Source organism: Melanostigma gelatinosum (genome assembly GCF_949748355.1).
Source record: "Melanostigma gelatinosum genome assembly, chromosome: 23".
NCBI lineage: Eukaryota > Metazoa > Chordata > Actinopteri > Perciformes > Zoarcidae > Melanostigma > Melanostigma gelatinosum.
Window position 1 is genome coordinate 3,711,332 of NC_136656.1, and position 19,615 is coordinate 3,730,946.

The 19,615-nt window shown below is 43.1% G+C and overlaps 2 protein-coding genes across 2 annotated transcripts; both read left to right on the plus strand.

Annotated features, from left to right (window-relative positions):
• Positions 1 to 364: 364 nt before the first annotated feature.
• Positions 365 to 2,597, plus strand: emc4 (ER membrane protein complex subunit 4). The gene is made up of 6 exons (XM_079295134.1): positions 365 to 479; positions 878 to 1,026; positions 1,146 to 1,260; positions 1,391 to 1,544; positions 1,629 to 1,789; positions 1,994 to 2,597. The coding sequence occupies exons 2-6, from the start codon at positions 920 to 922 to the stop codon at positions 2,027 to 2,029; spliced, it is 573 nt and encodes a 190-aa protein (XP_079151260.1). The 5' UTR covers positions 365 to 479; positions 878 to 919; the 3' UTR covers positions 2,030 to 2,597.
• A 1,809-nt stretch (positions 2,598 to 4,406) lies between these two features.
• On the plus strand, positions 4,407 to 12,300 carry lpcat4 (lysophosphatidylcholine acyltransferase 4). Its single transcript, XM_079295164.1, has 13 exons — positions 4,407 to 4,627; positions 5,132 to 5,495; positions 6,390 to 6,502; positions 6,861 to 6,921; positions 7,130 to 7,188; positions 9,007 to 9,041; positions 9,409 to 9,463; positions 9,576 to 9,658; positions 9,998 to 10,123; positions 10,223 to 10,379; positions 10,722 to 10,814; positions 10,916 to 11,051; positions 11,222 to 12,300. Exons 1-13 carry the CDS (start codon positions 4,538 to 4,540, stop codon positions 11,392 to 11,394), a joined length of 1,545 nt encoding a protein of 514 aa, XP_079151290.1. The 5' UTR covers positions 4,407 to 4,537; the 3' UTR covers positions 11,395 to 12,300.
• Positions 12,301 to 19,615: the final 7,315 nt, after the last annotated feature.

A 19,615-nucleotide genomic window follows, 5' to 3' on the forward strand; every position in this document is an offset into this window, starting at 1 on the left:
GATTTAAGAAAACATTCAACAGATTTTAGTGTTCAAGAATCTGTAATTAAGCTTTTTTTTATGACCGTATTTTTTATGACTAATCTAAAGCTTAAGATTTCTATGGCGAAACATGCATCATGTTGGGCTGAATAAAAATACATTAAGTTTTCTAGCTAATATAGTATTATTACTGAACCCCTGCTGAGAGAACATTTATGTTTAATATTTATTCATATTATTTCTGTACACTATCTTTTGTACCAAATGTTTACTACGTGAATGATTTTAAGGAGAATGTAAACTGTTCTCCTGAAGTGCCAGTAGAGGGCGGAAGTGACGCAATAGCCGGATCGCCGGCATAGCGACGTCATCATTACGTGCCCGAGAAACAGCGAGCGACGAAGGGGTCCAATTTCCTTCAACATCTTTTTGCTAATTTCATCACAAAATAACGACATATATAAACCAGATATTAGTCGCGTGGATGTTTATATAAGGTAAGATGAATTTAAGTGACGACGTGTCGGTTTATTTTAGACGTAACGTCATGTTTGACGTTTAACGTCCTAATTTACATCGTGTTGGTTTGCTTTCATTTTTAGATTTTCTTCTGAAAGTCCAGATTACAGGTGCAAAGCAATTGCAGCATTTTCCAAAATACCTGTCCTAAAGATATCACATTATTTCTTAATTTTAACCAAATCTGCTGTAGAAACTGGGCCTGTTTCTGGTTTAAGGCTCGTTGTGATCAGTATTTATGTCACTGGCACGAGACAGAACAACCATATATGTTACTGTTAATCTGTTGTTTAAGTTTTCATCCACGCTGATAGAGAGCCGGACAAAAAGGAAAGACTGCCCATCTGATTTCTGCTGTTTGTGTCTCTTTGTGCAGCTGCTTTCTGTCTCTCGAGGTCCAGCAGTGAAGCCGGTTGTGATGGCGTCTCCAGGGGGACAAGGAGGAGGAGGAGCTCTGTCAACGAGAGGAGGCAGCGGGGCCCGGAGGATGAAGTGGGCTTTGGAGCTGAGCTTGGGCAACGCCAGGTAAACAAACACAGTGCATCCAAACAGACCAACCAAACCGTCAACTGTTAAAGCTGTGGGGAAACTCACCGTCACAGTCGTTCATTGGGGCAGTGAAAGCTAAACTCTCTGTGTTGCAGGAGTCGTGCGGACCGACAGGGCGGTCAGGGAGACGTCGTTTACCCGATCGGCTTCTCCGAGAAACCCGTCCCCGACACCAGCATCCAGGAGACGGACAAGAACCTGGTGGAGAAGGTAAAGCAGGAAGGAGAACAGTTACTGCCTTCCTCTTCTTCGGATACACAAGTTCCATTCGTGTTATACATGATCAAATACATAAAACCCAAAATGCTGAGCGTGTCCCTCCTGACTCTTGTCTTAACAGCGTTGTTGGGACGTGGCTCTCGGGCCCCTGAAGCAGATCCCCATGAACCTGTTCATCATGTACATGTCGGGCAACACCATCTCCATCTTCCCCATCATGATGGTGTGCATGATGGCCTGGAGGCCCATCCAGGCGCTCATGTCCATGTCTGCCAGTGAGTATCCAGCATTCACAGATTCAGTGTCACGTCGAGCTCATTGCTGCGTAAACTGAGTATTCCTTCGCACTTCGTTCTCAGCCTTCAAGCTGCTGGAGAGCTCCAGTCAGCAGTGGCTCCAGGGCCTCGTCTACCTGGTCGGTAACCTGCTTGGCTCGGCGTTGGCCATCTACAAGTGTCAGTCGATGGGGCTGCTCCCGACGCACTCTTCTGATTGGCTGGCTTTCATAGGACCGCCCCAGGTAAACGCACACTAATCCATTATTATTTAACCAGGCAAGAGATTAAGAACACACTTTATTTACAATGGCAACCTGGCAAAATTTTAAGCTATTTTCCCATCATAAACAATTTAATAAATGATATCCACTTGATGTCTTTCTTTCCCGTATTTCTTTCTAGTAACACCGGCTCGATTTAACTGTTTTTTCTCTCTCTCTCGACAGAGGATGGAGATCATGGGCGGCGGGATGGTGTTGTGAAGAGGACGCGGTGTGAAAATACCAGATTCAGATTATTTACAGATGTTTATTTACTGCACATTCTCCACGACCGGTTCATTCTCCACAGTTACGAGACTCTCTGCCACACACGTTTTATTTTTGACAAATTTAAAATGTTTCATTCTTTCGTTTTTCCATCTTTGTTGCTCTCCGTTCATATTTTAATAAAGGTTTAAAAGCCAGCAGACGGTCAAGTTTAACCACTGTATTTTTCTTTTTTAAGTTTCTTATTTTACAGATTACAGAACCAACGTTTTGGCGGTTAATGTCGTTAAAACATAACTTTATAACGACTAAAACTGGACATAGTGTGTAAAACATTTTCATCTTGTCAGGAGCGGATGTCTTATTAGGTTTTTATTCCAATAGAGTAGTATTCTCTTCTTCTTTTTCTATTATTTTCTTATTAAATTTGTAGTGAAACTCATGATTTACGCACGCTAGCCATCGACACTTACGAACCTGTTTTAATGTATGAGTCTGTTTAATTTATACTTACGTGCTACATGAAAACGTTCTGTTGAATAAATAAATCCTTACTGACTAACGTGTGTTCAACTGTGTCGGTAAATGTGTTTGATGGAAAAAGAATAGCGTTGAGGCGGGAATTGTATGTAACTTAAGTGTTTTCTCTCCAGAGATGTGAGGACAAAGCTCTGATAACAAACGTTTCAGTCACAACCACAGAAAGGGTTTGATCTCAAGATAACCTGATTAAACAACTCAAGAACGGCCGTGCAGTACGACAATAAATATAAGACGTGGGTATAAGATCTGGTGGTTTTATGCTGATCAGTTTGATGGTAAGGCATAATCTATACAATAAGTTACAATAGTTTTGCATCAATGTGAGGAAGTGTTACATGAGTAACTTTTGTATATTTTTTCCAGTGTTCCAGTGTTATTAGCTTTTTATCTCCTTATTTTATCTATAAACTGTCAATCATTTTTATGGAAAAAGCCTGAATCATGACATAGATTGATAGGAAAATATGTAATTTAATCAACCAAGTTTATCCCCATTTTTTGTATTTTATCCATATTTTATCCGCTGATTAATGAAAGAGCACCGCACTGTAATGTGTACATCTGTAATGTGTACATCTGTAATGTGTTTCCTGAGAAGAAATAAGATAATTAGGCAATGACGAGACCTGGAGATTAAAAAGTTTCCTACAAAAGAGAAAAGTGTGGCAACTTTCCTTCTTTTTTTCTGGAATATAATTTATACTGTCTTGATCCCTTTAAGGGGTTAATTTTTCTCTGCATTTTACCCATCCCTGTATATGGGGAGCAGTGGGCTGCCAATGACAGGCGCCCGGGGAGCCGGGGGTTCAGTGTATTGCTCAGGTACACTACGACACGTGACACGTCCCAGTCGGGGATCGACCTTCCGGTTTCAGACGACCTCTTAACTCAGTGCGCCACGGTCGCCCCCGTGTCTACCGTCTGGTTGTTTCTGGTCGTCTTTGTGGGCGTGTTGCTGTTTTTTTGGTATCAGCAGCAACACCCTGGGAGAACAAAGGCAGGCAGGTAGCGCAGAGGGAAAACTTGAGAGGCCAGTAGCTGAGAGAGAGCAGCGCTTTTGTGACGTCACGCATGAGTAAGGAGGACATTTACACAGATTGTCTCAACACCCCTAAACACGACAGATGAGATCAAAGCTCTGCAATTTAAAGGCAATCTGTCAATTCTATGTCAACTTTTTTTGAATGCGGAAGAATGTTTAATATCCAACCGAAATCTCTGCGTTCAGTCCTGTATAATGTCTGTTTTAACTTTAAGGGAAGTGAACTGCCTAACATAAATAATATGTATGTTAAAGGAATGAGCCATATTTTACTTTAAGTATGATGTTTAATTTTAAATGCAGGACTTTTTACATGAAACAGATTATTTTTACAGTGTTATTGATCATTTTGCTTTGATTTGATTTAAGCTTTGATTTAAGCTTTCGATTGAGCTTCCATATTTCCCCCTAAAGTCTTGGAATACCGTTTTTTTGCGTAATAGTTGTAGGGACCGGTTTGTCTTGCCGGACTGACGCAGCCTTTGGGTGTTTGTGGGCCTGGCCGTGAAGGGGCGGATCAGGTGAGAGGAGAGAACAAGAGAGCGAGGATGGGCACTATTTCTTCACAGCGTTTGTTTGCTTTCAGCATGTGGAGGACATGAAGCAGAAAAGTTTTCCAACTCACACTAACGTGTGTTTTGTATTGTTTTTTTAGTTTCGTTTTAATTTAGCTTAGCTAACGTCGTCTGTTTGGGGTTTTTTTGCCCGTTTTCTGGCCGGAGTACTCCTCAACCGTTGGTTTTGAACGTTACCTAACGTTCTATTTTTAAATCGGGCTGCGCGAGACACTTCCACCAAGTAAGCAAGCTGTCAGCTGACAAAATAAAAAGTTTCTTCAAAGTAAAAGTCAGTGTAAATTATTATTTTTTTTAAACAACGTTATTTATAGACCCCCCACCCCCCCTCCCTTCGTCGCCATGGAGAGAAACGGCCGTCACTCGGCAACACAGGAGTATCCACATCCGTTCATCCACGAGGTGAAGCTGACCCGCGCGCAGAGGATCAGGGTAACCACAGCTTTTTAATTTAACAGCGACGGAAGTCCAAAATCTGGGCATTATTTGGACTGGGGGAAAAAAAGTGACTGAACTAATGAACACCATTTTAATAATGTGCTTTAAAATTCCTCCAGCAGTCAGTGAGATATGGGTGCTATATGTATTTGGATATATCTGTCTGAACTCCACAAGTTTTGCATGCTTTATTTCTGTTTACCTTTTCTCTCTCTATCTCCATTGAAGAGAACAAAAGAGTCTTTCACATTTCCCTATCCGAATGTGTCTCTTAAGCAAAACAGCCAAGTCATAAATAAGTCAGGCCTCGACAGGCATGGCGGATAATACTAACAACATACCACAGAGTAAGTCGACTCGTTGACACATCAGTAGGGCGGCCGGTGACACATGGCTGACATTAGTAACATGTTGTTTCTGAGAGTATTCTTTCATTTAAAACCTCTATTTTTATGTTTTTATTTAAATAACTTTTCTTCTTCTTCTTCTGGTCCCCAGGGCATCGTCCTGGGCAGCGTCCTCTTCCCCCTCCGCATCCTCATGGCGGCCCTCTGCTTCCTCATCATGTGGCCCGTCGCCCGGCTCCGAATGGCCGGCCTCTCCGAGGAGCATCGCTCTCGGCCCGTGGAGGGCTGGAGGCGCTGGCTCCTCCACCCGATCATGCTGTGGCTGAGCCGGCTGACCTTCTTCTTCCTGGGTTTCGCGTGGGTGAGGGTCAAAGGCCGCCGGGCCGACCTGAAGGAGGCGCCGGTGCTGGTGGTGGCGCCTCACAGCAGCTTCTTGGACATGCTGGTTCTGATGCCGACCCAGCTGCCGACGGTGGTGTCCCGGTCGGAGAACACCAGCCTGCCGGTCATAGGAGGTGAGCACGCACGCACGCACACACACACTGTTGTTGTTACCGCTTAGTTGCATCATCTAACCAGTGCAGGCACAACAGGAACCTAAAAAACACAACATTTAATCAGATAAATAACTAATTACAGAAACCTCACTTGCGATAGCTCCCAGTCTGGTTTCATCTTCTTAATCTGTTATTATTATTATTATTATTATAAGAAGACATTGTAGATCTTGTTTTACCTGCTGTTTTAAGGGCCTGAAGTCTCAAGCATGCAGGTGTAAGTGACATCGATTGTTGGACATATGTTCAAAGTGATCAGTGACACACACAGTGTCTCATCACAAAAAACACAGTTTGTTTTTGTTTTAAATATCATATTTGTTTTATCAAATGTCAAGAATCCTAAAACATTTATTTATTCATTTATTGTAAGAAGTTCCTGTAAACTTAAAAGCATCAAAACTGTACTGTCTTCTGTTATTTTCCAGGTAAGAGCCGGCGAAATAGAGTAAATATGATAAATACATTTGCTTTAACGCATAAGAAAGAGTTCAAAATGATAGCACTGTTTGTAGCTATGCAGCTTTCAGAAGGGCCTGGGTGACGTCATGTTTTACTGAATTCATTTTTTAACAGACACAGTGCAATATGCTCATCGGTGGGAAACAGTTTTAGGCAAACGACCAAGAATAATATTTGGAAAAGACGTGCAGAGGAATATGAAAGTATGCGAGGAAGTCCAAAAGATAAACAAGTGACTCACTGTTTTGGCTTCTGATCGGCCGACTCCTCCCTTCTGGTTCTGGTTCTTGTGTAACAGTTCTGTGTGTGTGTGTGTGTGTGTGTGTGTGTGTGTGTGTGTGTGTGTGTGTGTGTGTGTGTGTGTGCGCGTGTGTGTGTGTGTGTTTCCAGCTCTGCTGGAGTTCAACCAATCCGTGCTGGTGAGCAGGACTGACCCGGAGTCGAGGAGGAAGGCGGTGGCGCAGCTCACAGAGAGGATGACCTCCGGTGGCTACTGGCCTCAGGTGAGATGTTGAGACAGCGTTGCTTTATGGCAATTACCACCGAACCATCCAACCGCACCTTGCAGCAATTAGGGGAACGCCAGAAAGCACAACAACAGCGCAGACCTCATTGGAACCGTTAAGTCTTTGCTTGTGGTCCGTATCGCTGAGTCAGCAGAAGCAAACAGCTGATCAAGATTAGATGGGATGATTTAGTAAAGAGGGGCAACAAAACGCTTCATCAGCCTCCCGTGAATGCACTTCTTATTGCATCCTTTTTAGGCTGAAGATGCATCGTCAGTAGAAGGTTGTTTCTGTGATTCCTGCCTCTGACGGCTCATAAATATAACTAACGTCACATTTCTGAATCCTCGGCTAGATGCTGATGTTTCCCGAGGGAACCACAACCAACGGCACCGCGCTCATCAAATTCAAACCCGGTGAGTACGAGCAGTGAGTCTCTTCTGGTTCATCTTGAGGCTCCACTCGGAACACATTCCACGAGTGTGTTCGTACAGTTGGTGCAGGAATGAGGGAGAAAAGGGCGCAGCAGCAGGAGCAGCAGCTGGTTGTTTTGCTGCTCTTGTCTCGTTCCAGTCTTTCCAGTCTCATTTTTCTTTTTCTTTTTTTATTTCGCCTCGTCATCAGGTGCCTTCCTCGCCGGACTCCCGGTCCAACCGGTTCTGTTGCGCTACCCCAACAAGCTGGTGAGTGAAGTCGTTGATCTGCTCGGTTTGTAGCAACAGACGATAACTGAGAGGACAGATTTGATTCTCGCTGCTTTTTTCCTGTTAAAGATCGCATCACAACTTTATCCAGAGTAAGGAAACACTGAACCGAACTCCAGCAAGGTCTCTTTTAAAGTTGATTTAAAGACATTTATGTTGACGTTAGAGAAAGTCTTTAGTCACTGATTCACAAACGTGACTAATTACTAGGGGTGGGAATCGCCAGAGATCTCGCGATACGATAGTATCGCGATACTTCGATAGTATCGCGATACTTCAATATTATCGCGATACTTTCACGACACTGCGATATTCTGAGTAATGTGATAACATATATTGCGATTTATTACTTTTTTCAACTTCAAATTATGTCCCCAAAGGAAAACTGTGTCAACAACATGTTTTATCTGAGTTCTTTCTCTGATGTCTCCATCTTTGTTTCGACCAACTTCCTACCAATCACGCACGCAGACCCGGCACCTCTGCTGACCTCACCAGAAAACAACTCAGCATCATCGAGTGCAGTGATTCTCAACTGGTGGGTCGCGACCCAAAAGTGGGTCGCGGACCCGTTTTCAGTGGGTCGCGGGGCCTTTGCCTGACCAAAAAAAAAAAAAAAAAGTTGTGATTTTATTTTGAAGGGCATATATATATATATATCAATACTTGGCGTCCGTGTATCGATATAATATCGCCACGCAAAATATCGCGATACTATGCTGTATCGATTTCCCCCCCACCCCTACTAATTACCTCAATTTATGAATTAAGCCCACATTTGTATTAATTTATGGAGATGAATTAAGCAATTAATTCATTGTGTCAGTGCACCAAATTCATTCCAGCCACCGCCTGCTGAAGGCTCTGGTCCTCTTGTGGTTGATGGGTATAAATAGAGACTCTTTACTTTCGCGAAAGACATTTTGACAACACTGGCTTCATAGTTTGTTGAAGGTAATTAACAAAGGTTGTATTGTTGTCAATATGCTGAGATACTTGAAGCAGGTGCACTGAATTCTATTGAATTCTATCTCATGCTTACAAATGAAATCAAATGTAATATTTTATCTCTCCACGACCGCTCCCTGGCTCCGTACTAAAGTGCTTTACTGAGACAGTTAAAATATGATTAAATAATAAAAAAGAAAGTAAATAACTAACGGACTATTATGTTTATAATTAAGGAGACTCTGTTATTAAGATTCTAGTGACGAGATGATTAAAAACACAACCTGAATAGAAGTTAACTTTGTGTGATGACGCAAAGATAATCAGCACGTTGTTTACTGCATGCTTCAGGGTTGTCGTCTTTTAAGATCTTAATCTAAAACAGAAGTGACAACAAATCACAAACTGTCACAAAAGTCAAAGTGGCCTTCTTGTTATCTATTTAAGTTGAGCAACCTGCGTTGCTGCGATGGTGCACAAGCAGGCGGTGCTTTGTTCTGTCACTGTTTGCTTTCACACACTCGTCTCTCACTCATTCATCCATTCCTCACTTCACACCCCTCTGCTTGTTCACCCGTCTTCAAACTTGGCCTTCGTTTTGATCTCGACCACACGCCTGTAAAGACTTGTGTTTTACATGATTAGTTCCTGCGACACAAGGTGTCACACACACACACACACACACACACACACACAGACTCACAAGGTGAAAACAATACCAGCGTCGCAATCACTACGAGTCAAAGAAAACCTCCACACCCAGTCTGCTACCGAGGAGTGATTTTATTATTTTGTTCTTCTGTTCGCACCTCGTGTCCACTGATCACAATCTTTTTATGACTTCCTCAGGATACCGTTCGCTGGACATACAAAGGAACAAGCTGGTGAGTTCAACTGTCGGCTCCAATCGACCTGTCATGGTGGACGTGGCTGTGTTTGGTTTAAATAAATGAAAAACACACACTAGATTTCTACATAGTGCAACACCACAAGCTCAGTATTATTACCTCCATAAGGGAGGATTTATGGCTGGACACTTTTATTACACTGCATAAGTTTTCGCTTCGTGTACCTACAGTAGTTAAACTGTAAACTGGGTGTGTACTGGGAGTACATTTCTGGCCACATTAGTCATGTTGCATGAAGAAGAAGCTGGTGTTATGACAATATATTTACCTCTTCACCATTTATACTGTGGTAGCTTTCCCTCTTGAGTGTTTTTTACTTAAATTGTATATTTTTGTCGCTTAGGACTGAGGCACTGTGGCACACAGCTTCTCAGTTCTACACCAACATAACTATCGAGGTAAAACCGTTCACCCGATCTGATTAGAGACTGTTGCGAATGTGTGAACATCAAAATCCAACGTGTGTTTTTCTGCTCATGTGACTAAAACATTTTCTTTCTTATGCTGCAGTTCCTTCCAGTTTACAGCCCCTCCCAGGAGGAGAAGAATGACCCCGACCTGTACGCAGACAATGTGCAGAAACTCATGGCCAAGTAAGTGGCAGAGGTTTGCAGACGTTTTGTGATTTATGTCACTATATCGGCTACAATTGGTGATATTTTAAGAGAAGATGAGGCTTTATTGATCCCCTAACGGGACATTCAGGTGTTGCAGCAGCACAAGGGCAGTATAAGTACAACTCAATAGAAATATAACTGGAAGTATATCAAATGGAAACAATACAAAAGCCATTCAACTTGGCAAGTAGTACACATGTAGTACCCACAGCAAGGGTCTCACTTTCAGGGATTCAGGGGTCTATTTACCTTACCAACATACAGTAGAGACGACGCACCATGTGTCTAGTGCTGCACCTCTCTGCTGTGCTGCAGGGCCCTCGGACTCCCGTCTACAGATTATGTGATGGAGGGCCGAGTTCCTGTCAATAAGCTGGGCGGTCTCTCTCTCCCACTGGAGTCTCCGGCCAGGAAAACACTCAAGCTGCTGCGCAGAAACGGGTGAGACAAGATCTGCGTTCGTCTCCTGGTCTCAGCCCTGTGAAATTCTTTCTTTTCGATCTCACCAGCTTCATCTCTTTCTCTCGCTCTCTCTCTCAGTCTGGGGGCGCATGAAGTGGAAGCGGCACTGGACAGAATGATTGACAGGTGTCAGTCGGGAGCTCAGGGGTCAAAAGTCAGCGCAGAGGAGCTCTCCTCTATCCTCGGGCTGACGGATACACAGGCCGACGTCACCATCTGTGACTTTTATTCCAAGGTAGAAGGTTTTTAATGATTACTTCTTAATTTTCACTGGTGTTATTAAGCAGGTTCAGCACTGAGAGTCCATGTTGTTGGATGTTACCAGGTCATACTGGGCTCTGGTTCAAAGCCAGCTACCAGTAACTGCAGAAGATGTACAGATGTCTATCATCCAAAACATGGTTAAATGATATTCAGATTGGTTGTTTAAATGCCTATTAAGTATAATACCTTCTATAGATAGTTAAATACCAGTTTCTGTCTCCGCTCACACCTTTTATGAATTAAGAAACAGACAAATATAAATATAAACTGTCCAAAAACATGTAATAATACGTGTTTGCGTGTTGTTTTTCAGGATGAGATTGTGGACCTCAGGCCGATCTATTTGACTGTTGCCGCTCTGTCAGGATGCGTCAGCTTCAAGTCACTGCTTCACACAGCTTTCACTGTGAGTCCTGTCGTTTCCTTTACAGCGTATGTTTCTGACCGGAGATGAAGAATACTTTTTCAGTGAACATTTTCCCTCTTCTAAATGTCGTTGTTATGCAGCTGTTTGACGCAGAGGGCCGAGGCAGTCTGAGTGCAGAGGAGCTGTCGGACCTCATGGGGGCGCTGCTGGATTTCCCTCAGCGCCACACTGCCGAGCTTTACACGCAGGCCTCCAGTGGAGGCCGGCTCACTGAAGGTGAGTCTCTCTCAGCAATGAGTGAGGTGGTATAATAGTAGAACAACAGGCAGCTCAGACGTTACATTATGAAGCAAAAAGACAACTGACACTTGACTGAACATGTGCGTTTCATCATGTCACATTCAACACATTCAAATCCTCATTTAAATCCGCCTCGTGTCCCACAGAAAATCTACTGCGAGTGCTGACGACCCACCCGACGTATCAGAGAGTGGCGAGCGAGTACATGCAGCCCGAGGAGGCGGGCTCCCAGCCGGCCAATGGGAAGGCTGTGAACAACAACGGAAGCATACACAACAGCAACAACGGATCCCTCCACCACAACAAAAAGCTTGAATAAGGAGGAAGATTTGGATTCCGCTTTTTACAGGACGTTAAGTCAGGTTTGTTTTATGTCCTCTGCAGCCTCGAGTGCAGCAACGGCACAATAATCGTCGACAAAAGATTGTATTTTAAAATGTGTGTGTGTGTTTATAGATGTATTTTAAAGTCTATATTACTGTACAGTCAAACATGCCAACATTAGAAAACCAAAGAATGACTACAGTGGCTCTGAGGTGTGACTGTGCGTCTTGTATATTTTAAGGCTTGAAGTTTACGAGTGCACATTTATTTTTCACGGCCCAAAATAAATCGTGCTCATGTGTTGTTCCAGATGCTGTTAAAAGACTCCATTACCTTTCATAACATGTCTTATTTATATAATTCCCTCTTTTGTATGTTTTTTAAACAGGACAATGTCAAAAAGAAACACTGTAAATTAAAAAGTTTATTTTCCGTAAATACAGTTTTACATTTTGTGTGTGAATATTGTTCATACTTAAGAATAAATTAAACTGAATTGTTTTCAGGAGGTTTAGCTGTGGAGTTCTTTTCCCCCCACAAACACACACATCTCTACATACTTTCTGTATCTATTCTCCAAAACATGTTTAATCTTCCTCCCACCTCTTAGCGTGTTTTTCATTTTCTCGCCTTTCCCTCCTTACCCATGTTGTGCCCCAGTGAGCATTTTTCCGTTGAATAGACGTCTAAAAGACGTCTACGCCCGACTTTGAAAAGACGTTCAGAATTGGTTCAAAAGTGAACGTTTTTTCGCAGACTATTTGTAGACGTTGATTCAACGTTGAAGTTGAATTCAACAGTTCATTTGTATTTATTAACGCACAATATAAATATAACAATGTTCTTTATATGAAAACAATCTCCCTTTCCTTCTTTAAATGTCATTTTCAAAGCCACACAGGAGCCGGTTTCAGGAGATCTGCCGTATTTTCAAGCTGGATATCTGTAAATAAAACAAGTATTAAAAAACTTTTCAACGTGTTTTCAACGTCTGTTCTTTTGTTCATATTTTCGTTTTATTTGCTTCATATATTTGCAGTCTTTCCTACTTTGTACTGTAACTGCTGCATAACAATTTCAATTCAATTCAATGTGGCTTTATGAAAGTTTCAGAAAAAAACAATGTTGCCAAAGCATCAAAATCAATAAAACATGTAATAATATAGATATTAATATTAACACAACATGAACACAACATGATGATTGTCATACAATAATGATATATAGTTCCAGTAATTAATTCCTAATTGAATAAACTTTTCATTATTGACACTTATTGCAACATGTCAGCAAACCTTTGTTACGTGATATCGGGGGGTGACCCCTCACGATTTTTTGATTCGATAATAAAAAATTGAAAAATTAATAATTATTAATTTTTTTTTATTTTTATTATTTCTATTTGGGTTATTAAAACTATATTCCTTATGTAAATCTTTTCAATTCATCTGGAAATAATTAGTAATAAGCAAATAGGAGGCCTTTTATGTGAAACGCATAAAAGAGTGAGCCGACGGATCTCCGTATCTATCATTGATGCACAGATCGACAGGGGGCCAGCTGGTGATACATCAACCCTTGCGATGCACCAGAGGGACCCAGACTCCACGTGACGCGTGCCCGGTGGATCTGGGACCTCCCTGTGTGAACCCCTTACTGCCGTGAGAGTTGGCGAGAAGGGGGGGTGGGATTTTTACTCCTTTCCCTATATGATCTTCACATCTGACCGGGCGGGAGATATGGGGATGAGAGAATTCTCCCCAATCCTCCCTGGTTTTGCCTCGAGCACTGCTGTACCCTAAGATTGATCCTTACCGGGTTATAATATTGTACCGAATATTTTTTAATTATCTGACCACCAGCCTGGTCCAAAGCTGGATTTCTGTCTAATCTGACGTGACCCGCAGCCACTCATATAGACAATGTAGTCTGTCGCTCGGACGATTATTTGGTTTTTCATAAGAGTCCAGTATTTATTCTGTCTCTTTTATTTATTTTGGTTTTAGATTTTTCTTAATCCTTTCGTAATTGATAAGATCCGGCTTGAGAACCCAAACAGATATAAAGCTCTTTCAAACGCAAGCTGGTCTCTCCCGGAGGACTTCTCTTAGTTTAAAGCGAAAATAATTTGAATAAGTATTAGGATGTTTGGCGCATGTCAGGAATGCTTATCAGTAGTGTACCGAGCTGGATCAAACACAACTTACCTCAGGGGCTGAGGGGGATCATCTGAGGTGTGACCCCTCTCCAGGGCTGACTTCTCAAGAAAATATGAAGAAAAAGGACTTGGTCGAAGAAACTAATTTGTTATTTATTTATTTGCATTTAAATCAAAGTATAGTCTCTTGGTCCAAAATGCAGAGGAAAATCGTTAACTGAAAAATATAAGAAAACATCACCTAAGTATTCAAAAACCCCTTCAGAGCAGTTTACAGACAAAGGATCTGTAAAAAGCTGACTCAGCCGGCAGACGAAGCTGGCTGTGTAGCTTACGGAGGAAAAAGTTAATGATTCACCCAGCGCAGGACTGGACAGAGTGAGCCTTCTCTCCTGACTAGACTTCAAAAAACCTTCTAAGTTTTCTTAAAAACCTCCGACAGTCAAAGTCCGGAGATTCTGTAAAAAGTTAAAGTTTTCCTCCGTGCAGGCCGGAGCCCGCACGGGATTAGAGACTCCTTCTCCAAAAGCGTCTTCCAGGTCCTGCTCCAAGAGTGTGCTAGCTGTTTCAAAACTGCTGGTATTTATACTAATACGGGCTTCAGATGTCTGACTTCACACGGATTCCTACCCTTCACCTCACTTGATTGATGACACAAAAACCCTTACTTCAGCGTAATCTTTGAAAGCCAGGTCTGCCTTCGTGGTCCATATGAGCTCCTCAGCATTTTTCACTTTGTCTGGGAATTTCCCTTCTGTCTTCTCTAGACTAATGACCTATATTCTCATGGATCACACTGCCTCCGGCTTCCCGGACTCCACGGGGGTGCGATGGCTGCCCCCCCCCCCCTCCTTCTCCCCTAGACTAGGTGGCGTCTCAGTAATTTGCTGGCTCAGCGCTTGGACTTCCCCTGAACTGAGGAGCCCGCCTGAGAGGGTGGGGGTGTGTGTGTGTGTGTGTGTGTATGGGTGTATGTGTTCCCTTCGTACCCTTCAGGGCAACGGAAGGTTTCTTGGCAACAGACGCAGGTCTGTCTAACCGGTTCAAACTTAGTGCGACTTGTCATATCTCCTGATAACCAGGGCTAAACTGTTTAGAGGCATCGCGATTTCGCATAATCTCCACCGTGTTCAACACCCTCTCTTGCGAATCGTGACTTGTCTCTACCTCCGTTCTTGTATCACACAAAAGGTAGCTACCAGGATTAATTGAGGCTAAAACCTTGGACAATGTCTATCTCAGTGAACGGAAGATCAACCATTTTCTTTGCGATCTGGGCCAATTCGCCACATCGCCTAACACCCTCTCTCGAATGGCACCAGATACACGAAAAATAGAACATCTCATACTCTCACAGTAGAGGTCCATCATAACTTCTGTATCGTCAAAAATGCACAAAAGCAGGTATTCCCAGAAAAACAATGGGAATCTGAATCATATTGAAACACAACACATGAAATTATATCATTGAAATAAAGACAGGAAAAAGAAAATGAATCCTATCTGAAAACATAGTTTAAAAAGAAGAAAAAGCAACGCTAAAAAGTAAAACACTCCTCATCCCCAAAAACAAAATCCACCTCTCAAAGATATCATAAAAGTACAGAATACAAAACGTTGAACATATCAGAAAACACAAAATACCCCCACAACCTCTTTGTTTTTGTATTTTTTCTTTTCTTCTCTCTCCTAGAGCAGAAAAGTCAATGTCCAGAGTCACATGCGAGCCACGCCAGTACCCGTCACTGTCGATAGTTCAGCATCTCCCGTCCGAGACGCCACCTGTCTCAGCCCGCTTTCTGTCCCAGAGGACATATTCCTCTACACCCTGGTTGTTAGAGTCGATTGAAGGCCCCCGGGCCCACGGAAAGTCCAGTTTCAGTATTTGGATACTGATAAGGACCCAGGTCCGCGTAGGCCGGTCTCCCCCGATGGGCTGATGGTCCCTCAGGTCCGTTGCATCACGTAAGGGCCCGTACACGTTTCGGGGATCGATTTCTTCGTCCACAGAGTGGACAGAGGTCAGGGTCATGTTGACGTTGGGAGACAGAGAGGGAGAGATAGCAGTGGGTGATTCTGGCGAGTCCGACAGTGGTACAACCCGCCGGTCCAACTGGACCTGCCCCGAGCTTGGAGATTCGGTGTGGTTAACCTGGAGACCTCAGGGATGAGAGGTTAAACCCAATATATCCAGGGGATGAGGATAAAAGTATTCAACAAAAATAGCAGTAAAGTATCAAAGAAAGAGAAAACCTTAAATGACTACCTGTTTCAACCTGTCCTTTCTAGACTGAGGCGTGCTATCTCGCAGCCGATTAAGTTTTATACAATCGTGAAGGATATTGTTAGCTGCTGTTGCCCTCGCCCTTCTGTATGCCATATGAAAGCACAGATCAGGATCATAGATCGTTGGGCTGGGCCAGTCATCTGGTCCAAGATTCATTTTCACATAATGACCAGGGTAGAAATCGTGTAGAAATCAAAACATAAAAATCTGAAAAGGCTCTCTCCTTCCTTAACTAGAATATTCAACTTAAAAGTTTGAAAAAGGTTTTAAAACTAAAAATAAATGCTCAGTCCGTAACAACTGCATAACACTCAAACGATGTGTATATAATCCCTACTTAATATAAAGGATAAGATCGTAAAAAATATAAAATAAGAAATGAACAAAATGTCCTCGCAGGAGAAACTGAAAAATCAGAGAAGCTCGTGTAAAATATACGGCTGATAAGAATGGAACTGGTAAAGTAACAAACAAAAAATTATATACTTTTAAAGGATTAAAGACCCGAACTATATTTAGAGAAACTCGGAAAAGAAACAGAGCCGCTCCTATATAGTTCAAGTGTAAGGTGATTTTGGAGTTCACCTGAATGCCAATAGATGGCTGTCCAGGCTCATTCTAGGCAAAATCATGTCCCCTGAGCAGCTGATGATCCAGCCGGTTTGTGGAATGTCAAGTGTGAGGTCACAGAAGTCAACGTGAGGCTCATGCCTGCCTTTTTCCTTTTTTCCTGGTGTAGCTGTCTTGAAGCCATCAACCATCATTCACTGTTGACCCGTGACCTCACTTTGTGTTGGATGTGTTCTAAGGTTAGGAAGAGGAACTAGATTCTGTTTCAAAAACCTATTGACCTTGTCGTGTCCCTCATTTCGTAATCCCTTATGCACATTGGTCCTTATTGGAGAGGCTTGCTCAATCAGGACCTCAGTGAGTGCATCTTTCCCTCTCCATTCCGGTGGAAGGAGTTAGGGAAAGTTTAGCCGTTTTTCGGCCTGGCTTTGGGCCATTTAGTCCACTTGTCGTGGGCGAGCGGTTCTAGCTCATTCTGAGCGGCCTTGAAAGAAGGAAAGCAAGGGGAGGGGGCCGCCCCTCCTCCCCTGCTCGCTCTCTCTCCTCTGAGCAAAAAGGAGGGGGCCGCCCCTCCTTTGCCTGCTCGCTCTGCTCGGAGCAAGGAGGGGGGGAACTGCCTCCCCTCCTCTGCCTGCTTTCTCTGCTAGGAGCAAGGGGGGGGGGCTTTTTAAATTTTGCACTTATCAATATTAACCAAAATCAACACTGTAATACTACCCCACACTGCAAATTTATAAATCGTTTTTAGTGTTTTAAACACGGATGTTCTAAACCGATATCTTGTATTCATGGTATATACTGTGCATTCCTGATTATATGGTGGCGGAGCACTGGGCTCCAGGGCTTTCCTTAATTCCCTGCAATAACTACCCGGATCAGCGTATTTACGGGGATCTGGACATAATGTCCTCCGCGGTTGCTCAAAGTGGGGGGGAGATAACCTCCCATGAGGAGGGTCCTCACTATCTGAACCCCATTCCGTTCCTTCCTCCTCCATTTTTCGAAATACTATTATTTTAATATATAACAGCAATAAAATCCAACGTGTTGCGATACCACTGCGGTAATATCATACACCCTGATTCTATCCTGAGAGAAATCAATCAGTTCCCCTGTTCCACACGTCTTGGCGTTTCAGAGCCTCATTCTCTCAGGTCTCTGCTAAATGCTAGAATCATATACTGATAATACCATTAAGCCCTGCAATAATATTACTGTAATATTACTACGAACAATACATTGAATTTCTCTACGTTATATAACTATGATATAATCTTCCAATATATTGACTCGGGAAGGATTTTGCCCTTTTTCATCTCTTCAGTGCCTGAGTCGTTAATTGCATTGAGTGATCAGCCCAACTAGACCTTCTCTGTGTTACAGCGGTGTGCTAAAAAGGGCACCCTGTTTTTAGACGGGGGAGGATACTATACTATTTTATTTAAAATCGTATGCTCTCGCCGGGCCTCTGTGTCGACAAGCTAGGTATCCTTTAAACCTATGCGCAGCGATCAATATCTCTGTCCACTAAATCTCTTAAATGCCCTCCCGTGAAGTACTTTTAATTTAAGGGTTTCCTCTCTACTTGGTTCTAAGTTTTTTAACACTAAGGATCTGTCTATTTGTCCCGTTTTAACTGAACGACTCCTTCTCCTGTGAGAAGGACGGTCAAGTTTTTTAGAGGATTTATTGACTGCCTCGATCCCTGGTACCGATTCCTAATAGAGAGAGCAGAGTGATAAAATCTTTTCCTTGACTGCCGGTACTGACGGACGAGTGTTGCGAACGTCGGTCGAGGATTGTCGATTTTTTTTACCACTTCTGGCAGAGTTCAATATATCACCTCAGCTTGATTTCGCTGGTTGAATTCACATCACTTTTCTGTTTCTCCTTGGGAGGGTCCGTGTACTTTAACCCGAGAGGGAACCTCTGTTCTTCCCAGAATACACGTTCTAGTGTCTCTAGGATCTAATCCCTCTCGGGCCCCACGTTGGGCGCCATGTTACGTGATATCGGGGGGTGACCCCTCACGATTTTTTGATTCGATAATAAAAAATTGAAAAATTAATAATTATTAATTTTTTTTTTTTTTTTTTTATTAGAATATTAGTATCAGTGTGGTTTGGGCATTTCAAGAATGCCATCAGTAATGTACCGAGCTGGATCAAACACAACTTACCTCAGGGGCTGAAGGGGAACATCAGAGGTGTGACCCCTTCTCTGGGCTGGCTCGTCAGGAAAATATGAAGAAAAAGGACTTGGTCGAAGCAACTAATTCGTTATTTCTTTATTTGCATTTAAATCAAAGTATAGTCTCTTGGTCCAAAATGCAGAGGAAAATCGTTAACTGAAAAATATAAGAAAAAATCACCTAAGTATTCAAAAACCCCTTCAGAGCAGTTTACAGACAAAGGATCTGTAAAAAGCTGACTCAGCCTGCAGACGGGCTGGCTGTGTAGCTTACGGAGGAAAAAGTTAATGATTCACCCAGCGCAGGACTGGACAGAGTGAGCCTTCTCTCCTGACTAGACTTCAAAAAACCTTCTAAGTTTTCTTAAAAACCTCCGACAGTCAAAGTCCGGAGATTCTGTAAAAAGTTAAAGTTTTCCTCCGTGCAGGCCGGAGCCCGCACGGGATTAGAGACTCCTTCTCCAAAAGCGTCTTCCAGGTCCTGCTCCAAGAGTGTGCTAGCTGTTTCAAAACTGCTGGTATTTATACTAATACGGGCTTCAGATGTCTGACTTCACACGGATTCCTACCCTTCACCTCACTTGATTGATGACACAAAAACCCTTACTTCAGCGTAATCTTTGAAAGCCAGGTCTGCCTTCGTGGTCCATATGAGCTCCTCAGCATTTTTCACTTTGTCTGGGAATTTCCCTTCTGTCTTCTCTAGACTAATGACCTATATTCTCATGGATCACACTGCCTCCGGCTTCCCGGACTCCACGGGGGTGCGATGGCTGCCCCCCCCCCCCTCCTTCTCCCCTAGACTAGGTGGCGTCTCAGTAATTTGCTGGCTCAGCGCTTGGACTTCCCCTGAACTGAGGAGCCCGCCTGAGAGGGTGGGGGTGTGTGTGTGTGTGTGTGTGTATGGGTGTATGTGTTCCCTTCGTACCCTTCAGGGCAACGGAAGGTTTCTTGGCAACAGACGCAGGTCTGTCTAACCGGTTCAAACTTAGTGCGACTTGTCATATCTCC

Excerpts from the sequence above, each read along its gene's own strand:
- emc4 (XM_079295134.1), top strand. The coding sequence starts at position 920 with ATGGCGTCTCCAGGGGGACAAGGAGGAGGAGGAGCTCTGTCAACGAGA. Across the intron at positions 1,545-1,628 it reads GCTCATGTCCATGTCTGCCA|CCTTCAAGCTGCTGGAGAGC; the intron begins GTGAGTATCCAG and ends CTTCGTTCTCAG. Across the intron at positions 1,790-1,993 it reads CTTTCATAGGACCGCCCCAG|AGGATGGAGATCATGGGCGG; the intron begins GTAAACGCACAC and ends CTCTCTCGACAG.
- lpcat4 (XM_079295164.1), top strand. The coding sequence starts at position 4,538 with ATGGAGAGAAACGGCCGTCACTCGGCAACACAGGAGTATCCACATCCG. Across the intron at positions 6,922-7,129 it reads GCTCATCAAATTCAAACCCG|GTGCCTTCCTCGCCGGACTC; the intron begins GTGAGTACGAGC and ends CCTCGTCATCAG. Across the intron at positions 9,042-9,408 it reads ACATACAAAGGAACAAGCTG|GACTGAGGCACTGTGGCACA; the intron begins GTGAGTTCAACT and ends TTTGTCGCTTAG.